The 22,500-nt window shown below is 52.4% G+C and overlaps 1 protein-coding gene across 1 annotated transcript in view; it reads right to left on the minus strand.

Moving 5' to 3' along the window:
* Nucleotides 1-22,500, minus strand: part of LOC121273498 (ubiquitin carboxyl-terminal hydrolase 21-like) — a 34,168-nt gene that overhangs the window by 1,227 nt on the left and 10,441 nt on the right. The window contains exons 4-13 of the mRNA XM_041180670.1: nucleotides 21,750-21,873; nucleotides 17,851-17,962; nucleotides 16,643-16,858; nucleotides 11,090-11,227; nucleotides 9,950-10,014; nucleotides 8,558-8,661; nucleotides 8,293-8,379; nucleotides 3,726-3,804; nucleotides 1,332-1,439; nucleotides 1,075-1,189 (exon numbers count right to left, since the gene is read on the minus strand). Of these exons, the coding sequence (XP_041036604.1) occupies nucleotides 1,075-1,189; nucleotides 1,332-1,439; nucleotides 3,726-3,804; nucleotides 8,293-8,379; nucleotides 8,558-8,661; nucleotides 9,950-10,014; nucleotides 11,090-11,227; nucleotides 16,643-16,858; nucleotides 17,851-17,962; nucleotides 21,750-21,873 (1,148 nt within the window). The remainder of the gene's footprint in view (nucleotides 1-1,074; nucleotides 1,190-1,331; nucleotides 1,440-3,725; nucleotides 3,805-8,292; nucleotides 8,380-8,557; nucleotides 8,662-9,949; nucleotides 10,015-11,089; nucleotides 11,228-16,642; nucleotides 16,859-17,850; nucleotides 17,963-21,749; nucleotides 21,874-22,500) is intronic.

Below are 22,500 nucleotides of genomic sequence, written 5' to 3' on the forward strand. Positions count from 1 at the left end.
CGTCTCTCTCTCTCTCTGTCTCTCTCTCTCTCTCTATCTGTTTCTCTCTCTCTGTCTCTCTCTCTCTGTCTTTCTCTCTATCTCTCTCTCTCTCTCAGTCTCTCTCTCCTCTGTCTCTCTCTCTCTGTCTCTCTCTCTGTCTCTCTCTGTCTCTCTGTTTCTCTCCCTCTCTCTCTGTCTCTCTCTGTCTCTCTCTCTGTGTCTCTCTCTCTCTCTCTCTGTCTCTCTCTCTCTCTCTCTCTGTCTCTCTCTCTCTCTCTCTGTCTCTCTCTCTGTCTCTCTCTCTGTCTGTCTCTGTCTCTCTCTCTCTCTATCTCTCCCTCTCTCTCTCTCTGTCTCTCTGTCTCTCTCTCTCTCTGTCTCTCTCTCTGTCTCTCTCTCTCTCTCTCCGGAGCGATCACGTCCTTCCCTGTGATGTGGCGGTTTTCAATGCCCCCCCCCCGCCCGCCATGCGCTGGCCCTGCTCCCTGACCAACTCCGCTTCACCCTGGCTTACCAGCCTGCTCTCGCCCGTCTTCCTGTCTTATCTTACGGGGCTTATCCTATGCAGGGGCTCTGGCGAGCATGGTAGGCCCTCCCTAAGGGACGGGGATGATGCCCTTGTCCCCGGAGCTTTCACTGGGCCGATCGCTAGGGTGGCGTTGGGTGGGGAGGGGGGGGGGCGACTGCCCTCCGTTGAGGGATCGAGTGGGTTGGGTCCACGTCCCTTGAGGCTTAGAAGAGGGAAAAGGGGGTCTCGCGGAAAGATGCGGAACTCTCAGAGGGTCTGACTGAGGAGCGGAGGCTGGAGGTCCCGGTCACGAGCTCGTCGGAGGGGTAGTGGCGGGGGGGGGCGATGCTTGAGGGGTCTCCCCTTGCCCCTTATTTCCTCCGTCTGACACACTGAGACTCCTAGACCCTCCCTCTCTCGCTCCCTCAACGCAGGCTGTGCCTGGGCAGGGGGTGGGGGTACGTCTGAGACTTATAGCAAAAACAAAACCCCCACAGGAAATGCTGGAAAAGCCCAGCTTCGAGAGCCCAACTCTTCGGAGCCTGGGATCTCCCCGTGCAAAGTGCGCGGGGCTCAGCACCAACCTGGAATCGTTGTAGACGTGCCACTTCCCTCCGGACTTGCAGTAGGCTGTGTAGTGCCCTCCGTTCACTGTCCCGGTGTGGTTGCACACTGCGTAGAGATCGTATATGGGATTCCCTGCAGAGGGGAGTAGTGGGGGAGGGGGTGGGGGGGGAGGGGTTGGTGGGGGAAACAACAAGGTAGGGGGGGAAAGGTTACTGGGGAGCGGAGGCCACTGCCAGACCCAGCCACCCCTCCCCTCGGTCGGGCACGGCCTCACCTGCTTTGTTGGCGGCACACTGCCACAAACTGAGCCCGTACAGCGGGAACTCCACGTGGCTGGTGGACTTCCTAATCCCGTAGTGACTGAGGGAGAACCGGTTCAAGTCTGAGCAGCAGGTTAAAGGCAATCAGCCAGATTCAGGAGCACGGGAGGGGGAGGCGAAGGGGGAGAGGGGGAGGGGGAGAGGGAGACAGGGAGGAGGAGACAGAGAGGAGGAGACAGGGAGGAGGAGACAGAGAGGAGGAGACAGGGAGGAGGAGACAGGGAGGAGGAGACAGGGAGGAGGAGACAGAGAGGAGGAGACAGAGAGGAGGAGACAGAGAGGAGGAGACAGGGAGGAGGAGACAGGGAGGAGGAGACAGGGAGGAGGAGACAGGGAGGAGGAGACAGAGAGGAGGAGACAGAGAGGAGGAGACAGAGAGGAGGAGACAGAGAGGAGGAGACAGGGAGGAGGAGACAGGGAGGAGGAGACAGAGAGGAGGAGACAGGGAGGAGGAGACAGAGAGGAGGAGACAGAGAGGAGGAGACAGAGAGGAGGAGACAGAGAGGAGAGAGGGAGGAGGAGACAGAGAGGAGGAGACAGGGAGGAGATGGAGAGGAGGAGACAGAGAGGAGGAGACAGAGAGGAGGAGACAGAGAGGAGAGAGGGAGGAGGAGACAGAGAGGAGGAGACAGGGAGGAGATGGAGAGGAGGAGACAGAGAGGAGAGAGGGAGGAGGAGACAGAGAGGAGGAGACAGGGAGGAGATGGAGAGGAGGAGACAGAGAGGAGAGAGGGAGGAGGAGACAGAGAGGAGGAGACAGAGAGGAGGAGACAGGGAGGAGGAGACAGGGAGGAGGAGACAGGGAGGAAACAGAGAGGAGGAGACAGAGAGGAGGAGACAGAGAGGAGGAGACAGAGAGGAGGAGACAGAGAGGAGACAGAGAGGAGACAGAGAGGAGGAGACAGGGAGGAGACAGAAAGGAGGAGACAGAGAGGAGAGAGGGAGGAGGAGACAGAGAGGAGGAGACAGAGAGGAGGAGACAGAGAGGAGGATACAGAGAGGAGACAGAGAGGAGACAGAGAGGTGGAGACAGAGAAGAAACTGATAGGAGGAGACAGAGAGGAGGAGACAGAGAGGAGGAGACAGAGAGGAGGAGACAGAGAGGAGACAGAGAGGTGGAGACAGAGAAGAAACTGATAGGAGGAGACAGAGAGGAGGAGACAGAGAGGAGGAGACAGGGAGGAGGAGACAGGGAGGAGGAGACAGGGAGGAGGAGACAGGGAGGAGGAGACAGAGAGGAGGAGACAGAGAGGAGAGAGGGAGGAGGAGACAGAGAGGAGACAGAGAGGAGGAGACAGAGAGGAGGATACAGAGAGGAGGAGACAGAGAGGTGGAGACAGAGAAGAAACTGATAGGAGGAGACAGAGAGGAGGAGACAGAGAGGAGGAGACAGAGAGGAGACAGAGAGGTGGAGACAGAGAAGAAACTGATAGGAGGAGACAGAGAGGAGGAGACAGAGAGGAGGAGACAGGGAGGAGGAGACAGGGAGGAGGAGACAGGGAGGAGGAGACAGGGAGGAGAGAGGGAGGAGGAGACAGAGAGGAGACAGAGAGGTGGAGACAGAGAGGAGGAGACAGGGAGGAGGAGACAGAGAGGAGGAGACAGAGAGGAGGAGACAGAGAGGAGGAGACAGGGAGGAGGAGACAGAGAGGAGGAGACAGAGAGGAGGAGACAGAGAGGAGGAGACAGAGAGGAGGAGACAGAGAGGAGGAGACAGGGAGGAGGAGACAGAGAGGAGGAGACAGAGAGGAGGAGACAGAGAGGAGGAGACAGAGAGGAGGAGACAGAGAGGAGACAGAGAGGAGGAGACAGGGAGGAGGAGACAGAGAGGAGGAGACAGAGAGGAGGAGACAGAGAGGAGGAGACAGAGAGGAAGAGACAGGGAGGAGGAGACAGAGAGGAGGAGACAGAGAGGAGGAGACAGGGAGGAGGAGACAGAGAGGAGGAGACAGAGAGGAGGAGACAGAGAGGTGGAGACAGAGAGGAGGAGACAGAGAGGAGGAGACAGAGAGGAGGATACAGAGAGGAGGAGACAGGGAGGAGGAGACAGGGAGGAGACAGAGAGGAGTAGACAGAGAGGAGAGAGGGAGGAGGAGACAGAGAGGAGACAGAGAGGAGAGAGGGAGGAGGAGACAGAGAGGAGACTGAGAGGAGAAAGAGAGGAGGAGACAGAGAGGAGGAGACAGAGAGGAGACAGAGAGGAGACAGAGAGGAGAAAGAGAGGAGAAAGAGAGGAAGAGACAGGGAGGAGGAGACAGAGAGGAGAAAGAGAGGAAGAGACAGGGAGGAGGAGACAGAGAGGAGACAGAGGGAGCTGGTTGAAGACTATGATGGTCTGAGAAGGATATGGAGAACGAGGAACGTAGGAAATCTCTGGATTGTTAATCTCTTGGTGCTTCTCTTCCTCTGGTTACACCTCCCACACAGCTAGAGAGAGATAGAGAACACAATCACCAACATCCCATCCGACAGTGCAGCGCTCCCTCAGTACTGATCCTCCAACAGTGCGGCACTCCCTCAGTACTGATCCTCCGACAGTGCAGCGCTCCCTCAGTACTGACCCTCCGACAGTGCGGCACTCCCTCAGTACTGACCCTCCGACAATGCAGCACTCCCTCAGTACTGACCCTCCGACAGTGCAGCACTCCCTCAGTACTGACCCTCCGACAGTGCATGACTCCCTCAGTACTGACCCTCTGACAGTGCAGCCTTCCCTCACTACTGACCCTCTGACAGTGCAGCACTCCCTCAGTACTGACCCTCCGACAGTGCCACACTCCCTCAGTACTGACCCTCTTGACAATGCAGTGCTCCCTCAGTACTGACCCTGCAACAGTGCAGCACTCCCTCATTACTGACCCTCCAACAGTGCAGCACTCCCGCAGTACTGACCCTCTGACAGTGCAGCACTCCCTCAGTACTGACCCTGCAACAGTGCAGCACTCCCTCAGCACTGACCCTCCGACAGTGCGGCACTCCCTCAGAACTGACCCTCCGACAGTGCAGCACTCCCTTAGTACTGACCCTCTGACAGTGCAGCACTCCCTCAGTACTGACCCTCGGACAGTGCAGCACTCCCTCAGTACTGACCCTCTGACAGTGCAGCACTCCCTCAGTACTGACCCTCCGACAGTGCAGCTCTCCCTCAGTACTGACCATCTGACAGTGCAGCACTCCCTCAGTACTGACCAAGCAAGTGTGCAGCACTCCCTCAGTACTGACCAAGCAACAGTGCAGCACTCCCTCAGTACTGACCCTCTGACAGTGCAGCCCTCCCTCAGTACTGACCCTCTGACAGTGCAGCACTCCCTCAGTAATGACCCTCCGACAGTGCGGCACTCCCTCAGTACTGACACTCCGACAATGCGGCACTCCCTCAGAACTGACCTTCCGACAGTGCAGCACTCCCTCAGTACTGACCTTCCGACAGTGCAGCACTCCCTCAGCACTGACCCTCCGACAGTGCACCGCTCCCTCAGTACTGACCCTCCGACAGTGCAGCACTCCCTCAGCACTGACCCTCCGACAGTGCACCGCTCCCTCAGTACTGACCCTCCGACAGTGCAGCACTCCCTCAGTACTGACCTTCCGACAGTGCAGCACTCCCTCAGCACTGACCCTCCGACAGTGCACCGCTCCTTCAGTACTGACCCTCCGACAGTGCACCGCTCCCTCAGTACTGACCCTCCGACAGTGCACCGCTCCCTCAGTACTGACCCTCCACAAGATGATATCAAATTTAAGAAAAAGTGTGCAACACTGCAAAGATCAGGGGCCGGTCAACAGATTAGATCGTTTTTAGAAACCAGCATAGAATGACTAATAATATAATAAACATTGAGAAATTATAGTCAGAGAGGTCTACAGCACAGAAAAAGGCCCTTCGGCCCATCGTGTCTGTGCCGGTCAGACAAGTACCTAGGTATTCTAATCCCATTTTCCAGCACTAGGCCTCATACCCGTGTATGCTGTGGCATCGCAAGTGCACATCCAAATACTTAAGCGTAAGCGTCGGCTAGCCAGAAATATGAAGGCAGGTACTCAAGAGTTCCTACAAGTATTACGAAACGGAACGAGCAACCGAAGTGACCCTTGGAGGGTGAGGCCGGGGGGGATTAATGACTGGAAACGTGGGAATTGGGCATGCTTTTATCGTGAGCCTTCGCTGCAGAAGCAACAAGAAACGTGCCTGAAAATAAAAAAAAAAGGTAAAAGGGAGGGAGCAACTGGAACAAAAGTCACCGCCCGCTCGGGAAAAGGAGGCAGGAGAACCACCGGACCTGAGGTCGGGGACAAGTCCCCTGGACCCGGGTGGCCGGCACCCTCGGGTCTTAAACCCAAGCGGCTGGGGAGATCGTCGACGTGCCTGCCGAAGTTCCCTCAGCTCTGGGAAGATCCCAGCGGACTGGGAAAGCACCAATGTGACCCCTCCCTTCGAGGAAGGAGGGAGACAGAAAGCAGGAATTGGCAAGGGGGAAAGGCGATGGAGCAGCGGTATTGTCGCTGAGCTGGAGACCCAGGGTTCGATCCCCGCCACGCTAGAGGGTGGAGTTTGAACTCACTAAAAATCTGGGATCCGACGTCTAACTTTGACCATGAAAGCGTTGTCGGTTGTTGCAGTGAACCCATCTGGGTTCACTAATGTCCTTTGGGGAAGGACATTCTCCTTGCAGTAAAAGTAGGGGTGTTTCGCTTCAGTGGCACAGGGTGCTGGTGAGAGTTTTGGTCTCCTTATTTAAGAATGGATATAATGGCATTAGAAGCAGTTCAGAGAAGGCTCACTCAACTGATTCGTGGGCTGAGGAGGTCATCTTGCAAGAAAAGGTTGGGCATGTACCCGCTGGAGTTTAGAAGAACGACAGGTGATGTTACTGAACGATATAAGATCCTGTTAGGAAGTTGAGACAGTTTAAGTAAGTCATGTTGGTGTTGATGGGTGTTAGCAATGGATTTCAGCTTCAACGTTTAAGTTTGACTTGTATTTCCGTATTTGTGTGTTAAGAAAGGTCAAATTTGAATTTTAGTTTCACTTCCTAAGGCCAAAGGAGTGAGACGGAAGCAGTCCCTCTAGTCAAAGGAAGGACAGGAACCTGGAAAAGGTCCCGTTCAGCGAAGTTAAGATGAGTGGCAGTGAGGAAGGCTCCAAACTTCAGATCTAAAGGGACAAAAGCTGCAGCAAGCAGATTTAAAGCGAGGACAGCTTGCAAGAGGCAAGAAGGTCCAAAGAGACAACTGAGTGTCTGTAACTCTTTGCTGTGGGCATGCGAAGCAGCGGCGTACTGTTGATGGCTGAGTCAGTGAGAGAGTGTCTGGAAGACAGCTTAAATGTGTGTGGTGACCCAGGGAAGAGGAACATCAGAAGGAGAGGTCGAAACCCTGGAGATGAACCCTTGCGGAAGGCATATGGGAGAAAGCGCTGGTTTGGGAGAAGATTCCAAAGCAAGTACTTGGAGAGTGGAGATTGGAAACCCTCGTGTGAAAGACGTAGTTCAGTGAGACCGGTTGGTTTGTGGTGGTACAAGTTTCTGAGGGGGGAGTTGATGAGAGATCCATAACATCTGATTGAGTGGGCATCTGTCGCTGTGTTTCAGAGTGCGGTGTGCCTGACCCCTATTGGTTTACATGGACTGTGCACTTATTGTGAACATAAGACAGCTTTTGTAACTTGTGTTATCCTTACACATCTGTATACATCTGTAAAGGTATAGCTGTGGGTAGCGGAGTATTGCAATATAGTTCATCTTTTCCTGTTTACTAAGTGTTTTACGCTTTTGAAAAAAGTTCATCGGCTGACTCCTGTGACTCTGTTCAGTTGCCACTCTCCACGTATCTAAACAAACAAATAGGAGTTAGGATCCATCAAGCTGGGACCCACCCTGGGATCAGGCTTGGTCCAGGGGTAACCTCAGCTCGGGATCATAACAATCCTGAGGGGACTTGACAGGGTGGATGATGAAAGGATGTTTCCCCTCATCATGGGGGGGGGGAGGGGGTGGTGGTGGTGGGGGGGAATCAATCGAGGATCGGTGGGGGGGGGGACCCAGTTTTAGGGCAGAGGTGAGGGCAAATTTTTTTCTCTCAGGGGGTCGTGAATCCGTGGAACTCTCTCCACCCCAGAGGGTGGTGGAGGCAGGGCCAGTGAATATGTTTAAGGCAGGCGGGGGGGGGGGTGGTGTTTAGGAGAGTGAGAGCTGAAACGTTGAAGATTCTGAAGGGGCTCGATAAGGGTGGGCGCGGGGAGGTTGCGTCCGCTGGTCGGGGAGTCGAGAACACACGGTCGGCGGAAGGGCACAGTCTCAAGGCGAGGGGTCGGCCGCTTTGTACGGACAGGAGGCGCTGTTGCTTCACTCGGGGGGGGCTGCAAGTCTTTGCAATTCTCTACTGCAGGGGTTGGGTGGGGGGTGGGGGTTCTGTCGCCGGACCTCTTGAGGGCCGGGTCTTTTTGCTTTGCCGGGGAAATCAAGGGACGCGGGGAGCGGACAGGAAAGCGAGGTTGCAGCCAGGCTGGTACCGAGCGGCGGGATAGGCTTGAAGGGCGGCGCTCCGGGACACGGTGAGGAGAGCGACCGGGAGCAGCAGAGGATTGCAGAAGCCCTTGTTCGGAGGGTGTTTAAGAGTCGACCGCACGTGGCTGTGGGTCCGGAGTGACAGGTAGGCCAGACCAGGTAAGGAGGGCAGACTTCCTTCCCCAAAGGGCATGAGCGAATCAGGTGGGTGGTTAACGCCGATCGACAAGGGTCATCGTCAGGCTGTTAAAAAAAAAAAAGGAATTTCAACCCCACTTTTCTGTCTACCGCCCTGCACCACCCCACCCCCCCCACCACCACCCCCACCCCCACCAAGTCTTCCGGGAGGGTGCGAGGCCAGGAAGTGGCGGGTGAGGGAGAGAGGGACCCCGCAGGCCGATCCCCTTACCGGAGCGTTGTCGGTGTCCAGCTCCTCCTCGGCGGTGAACAGGCTGAGGCACTCGGACAGCGAGACGCGGTCTCCCATGGACAGCCTCTGCAACAGAGGAGGTGGTAAGGGTCAGTCAGGGGAGCGACGGGCATCAACGCGCCGCCGGAACCACACCACCACCAGCACAGCGGCCCCAGTCCCCACCCGGTCCCCAACGCCCACGCGCCCCACCGCGAGCTGCTTCCACAATCATCCCCCCCGTCGCTGGCCAGTCCCCACGTACCTTAGGGAGCGGCAGTGACAGGTCGCAAAAGACCTCGAAGGTGGTGGATTTGTAGCCACAGGTGGTGCAGCGAAGGGTGCTGTTCAACTGTCCTACAAAGAGATCTGGAAAAACAGGAGGCAGTTGTTAGAGCCAGCAGGCAAATGGTGCTGTACCTGTCCTGGGAGTGTTTGATGGGGACAGTGTAGAGGGAGCTTTACTCTGTATCTAACCCCGTGCTGTACCTGTCCTGGGAGTGTTTGATGAGGACAGTGTAGAGGGAGATTTACTCTGTATCTAACCCCGTGCTGTACCTGTCCTGGGAGTGTTTGATGAGGACAGTGTAGAGGGAGATTTACTCTGTATCTAACCCCGTGCTGTACCTCTCCTGGGAGTGTTTGATGGGGACGGCGTAGAGGGAGATTTACTCTGTATCTAACCCCGTGCTGTACCTGTCCTGGGAGTGTTTGATGGGGACAGTGTAGAGGGAGATTTACTCTGTATCTAACCCTGTGCTGTACCTGTCCTGGGAGTGCTTGATGGAGACGGTGTAGAGGGAGATTTACTCTGTATCTAACCCCGTGCTGTACCTGTCCTGGGAGTGTTTGATGGGGACAGTATAGAGGGAGATTTACTCTGTATCTAACCTCGTGCTGTACCTGTCCTGGGAGAGTTTGATGGGGACAGTGTAGAGGGAGCTTTACTCTGTATCTAACCCCATGCTGTACCTGTCCTGGGAGTGTTTGATGGGGACAGTGTAGAGGGAGCTTTACTCTGTATCTAACCCCGTGCTGTACCTGTCCTGGGAGTGTTTGATGGGGACAGTGTAGAGGGAGATTTACTCTGTATCTAACCTCGTGCTGTACCTGTCCTGGGAGTGTTTGATGGGGACAGTGTAGAGGGAGATATACTCTGTATCTAACCCCATACTGTACCTGTCCTGGGAGTGTTTGATGGGGACAGTGTAGAGGGAGATTTACTCTGTATCTAACCCCATGCTGTACCTGTCCTGGGAGTGTTTGATGGGGACAGTGTAGAGGGAGATTTACTCTGTATCTAACCTCGCGCTGTACCTGTCCTGGGAGTGTCTGATGGGAACAGTGTAGAGGGAGCTTTACTCTGTATCTAACCCCATGCTGTAACTGTCCTGGGAGTGTTTGATGGGGACAGTGTAGAGGGAGATTTACTCTGTATCTAACCCCATGCTGTACCTGTCCTGGGAGTGTTTGATGCGGACAATGTAGAGAGAGATTTACTCTGTATCTAAACCCGTGCTGTACCTGTCCTGGGAGTGTTTGATGGGGACAGTGCAGAGGGCGCTTTAATCTGTATCTAACCTCGTGCTGTACCTGTCCTGGGAGTGTTTGATGGGGACAGTGTTGTGAGTTACCCTCGATCAATAGCTGTGCTTACCTACAATTTTACTGTCATCTCTCTCCAAGTATCGCTTCCACATCTGCATCGATTTTTCATCATCACTAAAGAAAGAAAACAATTTCAGGACTGAGAGAGGGAGAGAGAGACAGAATGAGAGAGGCAGAATGGGAGTGAGAGAGACCCAGCAACAGAAAGAGCGACAGAGATGGTGAGAGAGGGATGATGTCAAGAGGAGAGACGGCGAGAGTGGGAGAGACAGAGAGTGAGGGAGAGACGGAGAGAGAGGGAGAGACGGAGAGAGTGGGAGAGACGGAGAGTGAGGGAGAGACGGAGAGAGAGGGAGAGACGGAGAGAGAGGCAGAGACGGAGAGAGTGGGAGAGACGGAGAGAGAGGGAGAGATGGAGAGAGAGGGAGAGACGGAGAGAGTGGGAGAGACGGAGAGTGAGGGAGAGACGGAGAGAGAGGGAGAGACGGAGAGAGAGGCAGAGACGGAGAGAGTGGGAGAGACGGAGAGAGAGAGAGAGACGGAGAGTGTGGGAGATGGAGAGTGAGGGAGAGACGAAGAGAGAGGGAGAGACGGAGAGAGTGGGAGAGACGGAGAGAGAGGGAGAGACGGAGAGAGAAGGAGAGATGGAGAGTGTGGGAGACGGAGAGAGAGGGAGAGACGGAGAGAGTGGGAGAGACAGAGAGAGAGGGAGAGACGGAGAGTGTGGGAGATGGCGAGGGAGGGAGATGGAGAGAGAGAGGGAGAGATGGAGAGAGAGAGAGAGACGGAGAGAGTGGAAGAGACGGAGAGAGAGGGAGAGACGGAGAGAGAGGGAGAGATGGAGCGAGTGGGAGAGACGGAGAGAGAGGGAGAGACGGAGAGAGAGGGAGAGACGGAGAAAGCGGGAGAGACGGAGAGAGCGGGAGAGACGGAGAGTGTGGGAGACGGAGAGGGAGGGAGACGGAGAGAGAGAGGGAGAGACGGAGAGGGAGGGAGAGACGGAGAGTGTGGGAGACGGAGAGGGAGGGAGACGGAGAGAGAGAGGGAGAGACGGAGAGTGTGGGAGACGGAGAGGGAGGGAGACGGAGAGAGAGAGGGAGAGAGAGTGAGACGGGGAGACAGACAGGCAGAGACAGAGAGGGCGAGACAAAGACAGACAGAGGGAGGGTGACCCTAAATCTGTGCTCACCGCAATCGCTCCACGTTGTCGGAGGGGACTTGGGTCCCAGACAGCGACATGATATTGGGAGTTTTCCGTGTTTTCCGGTTAATCTCTACGTGGAGCCTGTCCATCAGGAAGCGGAGAAATTCCTGGGCATCCTGCTGACTGAGGATGGAAGAGGGAGATGAGTGTGAGTGAGCGGAGAGATCAGGACCCTCCATACAACAAATCCATCCCCGGAGGATGAATGAAATGGTAGGCACTGGCGAGGGCTCAAAGGTGACAGGTAGAGGGGTTTCGGGTCGAGCTTGGTTCTGTTTCTCAGCGTAATGGCCCAGTAAGTGCTGTCCCCGGTCATCCAGAGTTCAATTGCTACGCTATCAGGAATCTCTGAGGATTGGAACATTCCCGTGGGGTAAAATGGGTGAGAGGTCAGCGAGCAGAGGGGTAGGTGAAGCAGTCAGAGGTCAGCGAGGGAAGGGGAGGGAAAAGCAGTGAGTTCAGAGATAGAGAGAGAGAGAGAGAGAGAGAGAGAAGCAGTGAGAGCTCAGAGGGAGAGAGGAAGAAAAAAGCAGTGAGAGTTCAGAGAGAGTGGACAGAAAAGTGGTGAGAGTTCACAGAGAGAGAGAGGGAAAAGCGATGAGAGTTCTGCGACCGGAGGGCACGAAACAGATCCAGCAGTGATGTGGGGCACGGCAGAGAAGTCCTAGGTTAATTGGCTGGTGTGTAATGCTGCTTAGGGGTCAATTGTAAACAACTGGCAGATTAAAAGCGGTAAAAATATTAAATATTAAGAAATAAATGGGTAGCTGGTGTTCTTATCTTTTAATTTTAGTTAGGTTTATTATTACTATTGTGACGTGTTTAGTATTGGTGGGATTTAACAATATTAGTAAGGTTTTTATAACAGTATGTTTCATCAGTGTAGATAAGGTTTTTCATATTGGTAAGGTGTATCAGCATTGTTAAGGTTTATTTACCAGCAGCAAGTTTAATTGATAAATAAAAAATGGCGGGCTGCCCAGACCTCGAGAATGCACAGCCTGTGCTATGTGGGAACTCCAGGACGCTTCCCGTGTCCAGGATAATCATTTGCGCAGCAAGTGTCATCAGTTGTGGGTTTTGGGTCTTGAGCAGGAGCCGACATCACTGGGCTGCGTATGAGAGGTTGAGAGCATCACGGATAGCACATTTATACATGTGGTCACCCCAAGAGTATGCAGGGAGAGATGGAATGGGTGACCACCAGGTAGTCAAAAAGGAATAGGCAGTAGAGGCTGGGGTTCCCCGAGTGCATCCCACTCTCCGACCAGTATTCAGTTGTGAATGCTGATAAGAGCGATGATTCCTCTGGGGAGTGCAGCCAGGGCCAAGACCAGGGCACCCATGGGTGGCTCAGCTATACAAGCGGTTACAAGGAAGTCTGGAAGAGCAATTGTGATAGGTGGTTCTTTCAGGGAATCGGTAGGCGTTTCTGTGGCCGCTGACGTGAATCCAGGATGGTGTGTTGCCTCCCTGGTGCCAGGGAGGAGCTGAAGAGCACCAGAGGTGGAGGGTCAACAGACAGCAGTCGTGGTCCACATTGGTATCAACGACACAGGCTTAGAGGGATGCAGGCCCTACAGTCAGAGTTCGGGGTGCTGGGGGGGGGGGGGTAGGCAGGAAATTAGCAAGCGGGACCTCAAAAGTAGTAATCCCCAGATCACGTCCGGTACCAGACGCGAGTGAGTATAGAAATAGGAGGATAAGGCAGATGAATGCGTGGCTGGAGAGATGGAGCAGGAGGGAGGGCTTTAGATTCTTGGGACATCGGGACCTGTACAGGCCGGACGGTCTGCACCTAAACAGAGCAGGGACTGAGTTCACTGCGAGGTGGTTTGTTGGTGCTGTTGGGGAGGGTTTAAACTAATTTGGCAGGGGTGTGGGAGCCAGGTCATAATCTCAGAGAGGAATCCCAAGGTCAACAGAATACAGGGAGAGGTGGATAGCACAGGAATATGGACTAGGAAGTTCATAGGTGGGGCCAGGCTAAGGGAGAAAATAATAAATTCCAGATCAGGGTTACAGTGCGTGTCTGTGAATGCGTGGACTGCACTAAATAAGATCGGGGAGTTAGAGGCGCAGATTGTCCATGTGGAAATATGATGTTGTGGCGATAACAGAGAAGGAAGGGCAGAACTGGGTGTTAAATATTCCCGGGTATAAGGTGTTCAGGAAAGATAGGGAAGGAAGGAAAGGAGGAGGGGTGGTGGTATTGGGTAAGGAGAGCATTGCGGTGCGGGAAAAAGAGGATGTCCCAGAGGGTTCAAGGACAGAATCTATTTGGCTAGAGCTAAGGAACAAAAAGGGAGCAATTACATTGCCTGGTGTAGTCTACAGACCGCCAATGAGTGAGAAGGATGTAGAGGAACAAATCTGAGAGGAAATTACAGAGAGGTGCTAAAATTGCAGGGTAGTCATAACAGAGGACTTTAATCGTTCAGAACATGTACTCGGATGGTAGTAGTATAAACAGCCGGGAGGGGCAAGAGTTCCTAGAGTGTGTTCAGGAGAATTTTCTACAGCAGTATGTTTCCAGTCCAATGAGAAAGGGGGCATTGCCAGGCCTGGTTCTTGGGAATGAGGTGGGCCAAGTGCATCATGTGGCACTGGGGGAGCATTTAGGGAACAGTGATCATTGTATAATAAGGTTTAAGATGCCGGGTGGAAAGGGGCAAGGGATAGTCCAGACTGAGAATAATTAAGAATGGATCGGGGCCGGATAGACTGGAAATAGGCAGGAGAAACGGTACCTGATCAATGGGCCACCTTCAAAGGAGAGATAGTTCGGACACAGTCGAGCTATGTTCCCTCGAAGGGGAAGGGTAGGGCAAACAAATCCAGAGCTCCCTGAGTGAAAAAAGAGATAGAATTTAAGGTGAAGAAGATAAAGGCGTCAGGTAGAAAGTGCAATTGAGAAGCAGACTGAATACAGAAGCTTCGGAGGGGAGGTAAACAAGCAGATACGAGAAACAAAGGGAGAGTATGAGAAGAGACTGGCAGCTAACGTAAAAGGGAATCCCAAAGTCTTCTTTAGGCATACAGGTAGTAAAAAGGTGGTAAGAGGAGGAGTTAGGCCGATTAGGGACCAAAAGGGGGATTTACACATGAAGGCAGGGGGCATGGATGAGGTACTAAGTGAATACTTTGCATCTGCCTTTACCAAGGAAGAAGATGCAACCCAGGCCACGGTGACAGAGAAGGTAACTCAGTCACTAGAGGGGTTTAGAATTTAGAATGAGGAGGCATTGCTTAGGCTGTCCGGACTTAAGGTCGTCAAGGCACCAGGATTGGATGGGATGCGTCCACGAGTACTGAGGGAAGTGAGCGTGGAAATTGCAGAGATGCTGACCATCATTTCCCAGTCATCCTTAGACACAGGGACGGTGCCAGAGGACTGCAGAATTGCAAATTAATCACACCCTGGTTCAAGAAAGGATGTAAAGGTAAGCCGAGCAACTATAGGCCAGTTTCTTTAACTTTGGCGGCGGAGAAACTTCTAGAAACAATAATTCAGGACAAAATTAATAGTTACATGGACAAATGTGGGTTAATTGAGGAAAGCCAGCGTGGATTTGTTAAGGGAAAGTCGTGTTTTAACTAACTTGGAGTTTTCTTAATGAGGTAACAAAGAGGGTTGGTGAGGGTAATGCTGTGGATGTGGTGTACATGGACTTCCAGAAGGCACTTGATACAGTGCCACACAACAGACTTGTGAGCAAAGTTATAGCTCATGGAATAAAAAGGGACAGTAGCAACGTGGATGCGGAATTGGCTGAGTGACAGGAAGCAGACAGTAGGGGGTTAATGGAATTTTTTCAGGCTGGAGGAAGGTTTGTCGTGGAGTTCCCCAGGGGTCAGCGTTGGGAGCGTTTGCCTCTCCTGATATATGTTAATGGCCTAGGCCCGAGGTGTGAAGGGCACCATTTCAAAATGTGCAGATGACATGAAACTTGGTAGCACTGTGAACTATGAGGATCATGAGGAACTTCAAAAGGACACAGACAAGTTGGAGGGACCGGGCGAACATGTGGCAGATGAAGTTCAATGCAGAGAAATGTGAAGCGATTCACTTTGGTAGGTGGAACATGGAGAGACAATATAAAGGGGGAGCAGGAGCAGAGGGACCTGGGTGTATACGTGCAGAAGTCATTGATGGCGGCAGGACAGCTGGAGAGCGCAGTTAATAAGGCACATAGTATCCTGGGACTTATTAATAGGGACACACAGTACAAGAGCAAGGAGGTCATGTTGAACTTGTATAAAGCACTCATTCAGCCTCAGCCGGAGTTTTGTGTCCAGTTCTGGGCTCCGCACTTTAGGAAGGGTGTGGAGGCATTGGAGAGAGTGCAGAAAAGATTCACAAGAATGGTTCCAGGGATGAGGAACCTCAAGTTGCATAGATTGATTGGAGAAGTTGGGACTCTTCTCCATGGAGAAGAGGAGGCTGAGAGGAGATCTGATAGAGGTATTCAAAATCGTGAGGGGTCTGGACAGAGTCAAGAGGGAGAAACCGTTCCCCTTGGTGGAAGGATCGGGAGTGAGAGGGACACAGATTTAAGGTGATCGGTGAAAGAAGCAATGGTGATATGAGGAAAAACTCTTTCAGGTGGTGAATGGTTTGGGTCTGGAATGCGCTGCCCGAGAGTGTGGTGGAGGCAGGTTCCATCGAGGTTCAGCAGGGAATGAGACTGTTATCGGAGAAGGGAGAGTGAGCAGGGTTAGGTGGGGGGGGTGGGGGGGAGAGTGGCACTGAGTGAACTGCTCATTCGGAGAGCCGGTGCAAGCATGATGGACTGAGTGGCCTCCTTCTGCAGCGTGTGATTCAGCTGCAGGTCCGGGGAGGCAAGAGCGATTGTGGTCACGGTCAGACAAGTTTCGGACTGCCTCTCTGAGGTGCGAGGCGACACATTCTGCTGGGAGGTACGTGTAGAGGCAATATAAAGCAGCTACGATCTTATTAGGAAGGATGTGAAGGCTTTGGGGAGAGTGCAGAAAAGATTCACGGGAATGGTTCCGGGGATGAGGAACCTCCAGTGGGGTGGGTAGATTGGAGAAGCTGGGATTATTGTTCATTGAGGAACATAGGAGGCGGAGTAGGCCATTTGGCCCATCGAGTCTGCTCTACTGTTCCAAACAGATCGAGGCTGACCATCGACCTCCGGGCCATTCTCCCCCCCCACCCCCACTATCCCCATATCCCTTGGTGTCGTTAATCTCCGGAAGCCTATCGACTCTGTCTCGAACATACTCCGGTGACTGAGCCTCTGCAGCCCCCTGGAGTAGAGAATTCCAAAGATTCGCCACCCTCTGAGAGAAGAAATTCCTCCTCCTCCTCAGTCCTAAATGGTTGACCCCTTAATCCTGAGACCATCTCCTGGTTCTAGACCTTCCCCCCAACACCCCCAGCCAGGGGAAACATCTTATCTACATCCACCCTGTCAAGCTCAGTAAAAAAAAATTTGTAAGTTTCAACGAGATCAACCTCCCACCATCGAAACTCGAGGGAATACAGACCCAGTCTCCTCAATCTCTACTCACAAGACAATCACACCATCCTTAGGGATCAGCCTCCGTTGTGCTCCCTCTAAGGCAAGTACATCCTTCCTCAGGTAAGGAGACCAAAACTGTGCACAATATTCCAGGTGGGGTCTCACCAAGGGGTCGATACAGTTGCAGCGAGACATCCTTACTCCTGGAGGTTGGATAGGGTTGTTCATAATCACGAGGGGTCCGGGCAGAGTCGACAGGAAGGAGCTGTTCCCATGGGTGGAAGGATTGAAAACAAGAGACCTTTGGTGTGTGTGTCCATAGAACTCTGAAGGCGGAGGGGCATGTTAGTGGGGTGGTGAAAAAGGCATATGGGACACTTGCCTTTATCAATCGAGGCATAGATTACAAAAGTAGGGAGGTCATGTTGGAGTTGTACAGAACCTTGGTGAGGCCACAGCTGGAGTACTGTGTGCAGTTCTGGTCGCCACATTATAGGAAGGATGTGATTGCACTGGAGGGGGTGCAGAGGAGATTCACCAGGATGTTGCCTGGGATGAAACGTTTAAGTTATGAAGAGAGCTTGGATAGACTTGGGTTGTTTTCGTTGGAGCAGAGAAGACTGAGGGGCGACCTGATCGAGGTGTACAAGATTATGGACAGGGTGGATCGGGAGCAGCTGTTCCCCTTAGTTGAAGGGTCAGTCACGAGGGGGCACAAGTTCAAGGTGAGGGGCAGGAGGTTTAGGGGGGAATGTGAGGAAAAACCTTTTTACCCAGAGGGTGGTGAGGGTCTAGAATGTGCTGCCTGGGAGGGTGGTGGAGGCGCGTTAGTCTCACATCCTTTAAAAAGTACCTGGATGAGCACTTGGCACCTCAGAACATTCAAGGCTATGGGGCCAAGTGCTGGTCAATGGGGTCAGGTAGGTAGGTCAGGTGTTTCTCACGTGTCGGTGCAGACTCGATGGGCCGAAGGGCCTCTCCTGCACCGTGTGAGTCTGTGATCGTGCGGGCGAGCGGGTCTAGGGGGAACGGATCCTCCGGAGAGCCAGCAGCACGGGAGACGATGGAGAGAATGGCCTCCCTCCTGTGTTGTATCCATTCTACGGGTCTGTCGGCGAAGTGTAGCCAAGTGCGGCAGGCAGGGAGCGTTAGTCACACTGGGGGGCAGCCAGGGTCGATGTTGGGGGCGGGGGGGGGGGGGTTCCAGGGGGTGGGTCGCAGGCAAAAGAAACAGCAACACTCACTGTCGAGGCTCACCTGTAGCCCGCAAAGTGCGGCACAAGCTTCTGGAATTTTTGCTGGAACTGGATGGGATTGACGGAGCCGGAAGTGGAGGGTTCCCACAGGGCCGCTATCAGGCTGGCAAAGGCTATGACAGAGAGAGAGAGAGAGAGAAGCGTTACGGCAGGAGGACGGTAAATGCCAAGCTGCCCAAATCCCAGAGGGAAACCTTGAGCAGCCTCCACAACTATTTGCAATTTGTATTCATTTCGAGATGTGGGGCTTTGAGTTCAGTTACAAGAAGCCACCGAGTCTTATAAGTTTCTTACAAAACTAAATGACATTTATTGAGTAAGAAATAATGATTTTAAGCACAGACATAGGTTTACAAGTTACTGCTATAGTAACCTCCAGCTTCCCTGATTAATCTAGCTCCCAGTTACACCTCCATTAAGGCAACAGTAAAAACACATGGATTTTAAACAGACCCAGGGAAAGTAACACGACAGCCTGAACAGGCGAGTTCAAAGCGATTTCTTCACTTCACTTCGTGCAGACAGAAGTTTGGGAACAGAGGCTGGAGGCTTTTCACACTTGTTAGACCTTAGAGGGCCTTCGCTTGCACTCAGCCTTCTCTCCTTTATACATAAGTTCCCCAATGAATGCAGATTCCCATTGTTTCACTATCTTTGGACTTTACCTCTCTAATAATAAAGATCTCCCACAGTACCAATTTTACCAGTAATCCTTGGGAAAAATAAACACACTGTTTCTTAACTTCTGGCTAGGTGTAGCATTTCACTCTCTCTTTGGAAGGTCTGGTTTATCTAAAGTGCAAATTTTCCCATTACACCTCACATTCTAAAACTTCTGCCATGGTTATCTATTTAACAATTCTTCTAGCTTCTCTTCTGATACAGACAGAGGCAGCGAGGCAGAGGGAGAGACAGAGAAGCAGAGAAAGAGCAGAGAGAGGCAGAAAGAGAGCAGAGAGAGGCAGAGAGAGAACAGAGAGAGACAGAGAGGCAGAGAGAGAGGGGGGCAGAGAGAGACAGAGAGGCAGAGAGAGAGAGAGAGAGAGAGGCAGAGACAGAGAAGCAGAGAGAGAGAGAGAGGCAGAGAGAGACAGAGAAGCAGAGAGAGAGAGAGAGAGGCAGAGAGAGACAGAGAGGCAGAGAGAGAGAGCAGAGAGAGACAGGGGGCGTTGAGGCAGCCAGGGATGGGGGCGGGAAGGGAAAAGGAGAGGGGGATGAGGTGGTGGACGGGGAGGGGGAGAGGGGCGGGGAAGTGAAAGGGACAGACAGATGGAGGCAGAGAGAGAGAGCAACAGAGAGAGTGTGAGAGAGAGAGAGAGACAGAGTGAGAGAGAGAGACAGAGACAGGGAGGGAGGGAGAGGGGGAGAGAGAGAGAGAGAGAGAGAGAGAGAGAGAGGGGGAGACCGAGAGAGAGAGGGGGACCGAGAGAGAGAGGGGGAGAGAGAGAGAGAGCGACAGAGACAGAGAGGGAGGGAGAGAGAGAGAGGCAGAGCGAGAGAGAGACAGAGTGAGAGAGAGATACAGAATGAGAGAGAGAGACAGAGCAAGAGAAAGAGAGACAGAGCGAGAAAGAGAAAGAGAGGGAGGGAGACAGAGAGAGAGAGAGGGACAGAGAGGGGCAGAGAGAGAGAGACCGAGAGAGAGAGAGAGAGAGAGAGAGAGGGACCGAGAGAGAGAGAGAGAGAGGGACCGAGAGAGAGAGAGGGAGAGAGATAGAGAGAGAGAGAGAGAGCGGGGGAATGAGGGACCGAGAGAGAGAGAGAGGGACCGCGAGAGAGAGAGAGAGAGAGAGAGAGAGGGAAGGAACGAGAGAGAGAGGGAGGGAGGGACAGAGAGAGAGAGGGACCGAGAGAGAGTGAGAGAGAGAGAGGGACCGAGAGAGAGAGAGATGGAGAGAGAGAGGGGGACCGAGAGAGAGAGGGAGGGAGGGAAAGAGAGAGAGGGGGACCGAGAGAGAGAGTGAGAGAGAGAAGGACTGAGAGAGAGAGAGAGAGGGAGGGAGGGACCGAGAGAGAGGGAGACCAAGTGAGAGGAGAGAGAGATCGAGAGAGAGAGGGGGGAGGGAGTGAGAGAGAGAGGAGGAGAGGGACTGTGAGAGAAAGAGAGAGACAGGGACCGAGAGAGATTGGGACAGAGGGAGAGAGGGACAAAGAGAGAGGGCAAGTGGGAGGGAGGGGGGGAGGGTGAGCAGGCAAGCAAGAGAGAGCGAGCGAGACAGGGAACAGGGAGAGAGACAGAGAGAGAGAGAGTGGGAGAGAGACAGAGAGAGAGAGAGGGAGACAGAGAGAGAGGGAGAGAGAGAGATGGACGGAGAGTGAGAGACAGAGAGAGAGGGAGACAGAGATGGAGTGAGACAGGGAGAGAGAGAGAGAGTGGGAGAGAGCAAGACAGAGAAAGAGCGAGACAAAGAGAGAGAGTGAGACAGAGAGAGAGAGCGAGACAGAGAGAGAGAGCAAGGCAGAGAGAGAGCGAGACAGAGAGAGAGAGAGTGAGACAGAGAGAGAGAGCGAGACCCTATCTCTCTGTAATCTACACAGGGCCTGCTATTCTCTGTAATATACACACGGGCTGCTATTCTCTATAACACACACAGGGGCTGCTATTCTCTATAATATTCACAGGGTCTGCTATTCTCTGTAATATACACAGGGGCTGCTATTCTCTATAGTATACACAGAGGCTGCTATTCTCTATAATATTCACAGGGGCTGCTATTCTCTATAACACACACAGGGGCTGCTATTCTCTATAATATTCACAGGGGCTGCTATTCTCTATAACACACACAGGGGCTGCTATTCTCTGTAATATACACAGGGGCTGCTATTCTCTATAATATACACAGGGGCTGCTATTCTCTATAATACACACAGGGACTGCTATTCTCTATAACACACACAGGGGCTGCTATTCTCTATAATATTCACAGGGGCTGCTATTCTCTATAACACACACAGGGGCTGCTATTCTCTGTAATATACACAGGGGCTGCTATTCTCTATAATATACACAGGGGCTGCTATTCTCTGTAATACACACAGGGACTGCTATTCTCTATAACACACACGGGGGCTGCTATTCTCTATAATATACTCAGGGGCTGCTATTCTCTATAACACACATGGGGGCTGCTATTCTCTACAATATACACAGGGGCTGCTATTCTCTATAATATACACAGGGGCTGCTATTCTCTATAATACACACAGGGACTGCTATTCTCTATAACACACACAGGGACTGCTATTCTCTATAATATACACAGGGACTGCTATTCTCTATAATATACACAGGGACTGCTATTCTTTATATTATACACAGGGGCTGCTATTCTCTATAATATACACCGGGGCTGCTATTATGTATAATATACACAGGGGCTGCTATTCTCTATAATATACACAGGGGCTGCTATTCTCTATAATATACACAGGGGTTGCTATTCTCTATAATATACACAGGGGCTGCTATTCTCTATAATATACACAGGGGCTGCTATTCTCTATAATATACACAGGGACTGCTATTCTTTATATTATACACAGGGGCTGCTATTCTCTATACTATACACAGGGGCTGCTATTATGTATAATATACACAGGGGCTGCTATTCTCTATAATATACACCGGGGCTGCTATTATGTATAATATACACTGGGGTTGCTATTCTCTATAATATACACAGGGGCTGCTATTCTCTATAATATACACAGGGGCTGCTATTCTCTATAATATACACAGGGACTGCTATTCTTTATATTATACACAGGGGCTGCTATTCTCTATACTATACACAGGGGCTGCTATTATGTATAATATACACAGGGGCTGCTATTCTCTATAATATACACAGGGGCTGCTATTCTCCATACGATTTAGTAACTGAACAGTATCCCTACCATCCATCAGCTCGCAGTGCTTCTTTCTGTATCCAGTTCCTTCCAGCTGATATTCCCTGCGGATGCAGTAGTCCCGAAGTCCGCTGGTATTGCTGAGACACTGCAGAACTGCATTCATAAAACACTGAGGAAATAAGTTCAAAGAGCTGTCAGAGGAACACAATTTCCCGGGCGAGTAAAGCAAAATGCTCCGGATGCTGGAAACCTGAAACAGAAACAGAAAATGCTGGAGAAACTCAGCCGGCCTGGCAGCGTCTGCGGAGAGAGGAACAGAGTTAACGTTTCGAGTGCGTGTGCCTCTTCTTCAGAGCTAAAGAGAAGTGGGAATGTGGTGAATTTTATGTACTGTTGAAGGGGATGGAGCAGGTGGAGCTGGATAGAGGGCCAGCGATAGGTGGAGGCAAAGGAGGGAGTGACAAAGGAGTCATGGACAAAAGGACAAAGGGGGTGTTAATGGTAGCGTTAAAGACTAAAGAAGGTGCTGATGTTGGCATTCAGGTAAGAAAGCTGAATGTGACTATAGCAGGACAAAGGGAAGCGCTGTGTGAAAGAACGACTTGAAACAAGGAACAGATGGTACGTGGGGGGTGGGGAGAGAGGCGGTGATGGTGGTGGGGGGGTGGGAAAGGATCAAAAATGGGATAAAAAGCAGGGGGGGGGAATTAAAAAAAAATAATACGATGAATAAATGAATAAAAATAATTGGATAACAAATAAAAATGAGAAAACGATTATAAAAATGAAAACAGAA

The sequence above is a fragment of the Carcharodon carcharias genome (genome assembly GCF_017639515.1).
Source record: "Carcharodon carcharias isolate sCarCar2 chromosome 24 unlocalized genomic scaffold, sCarCar2.pri SUPER_24_unloc_14, whole genome shotgun sequence".
NCBI classification, from domain to species: domain Eukaryota; kingdom Metazoa; phylum Chordata; class Chondrichthyes; order Lamniformes; family Lamnidae; genus Carcharodon; species Carcharodon carcharias.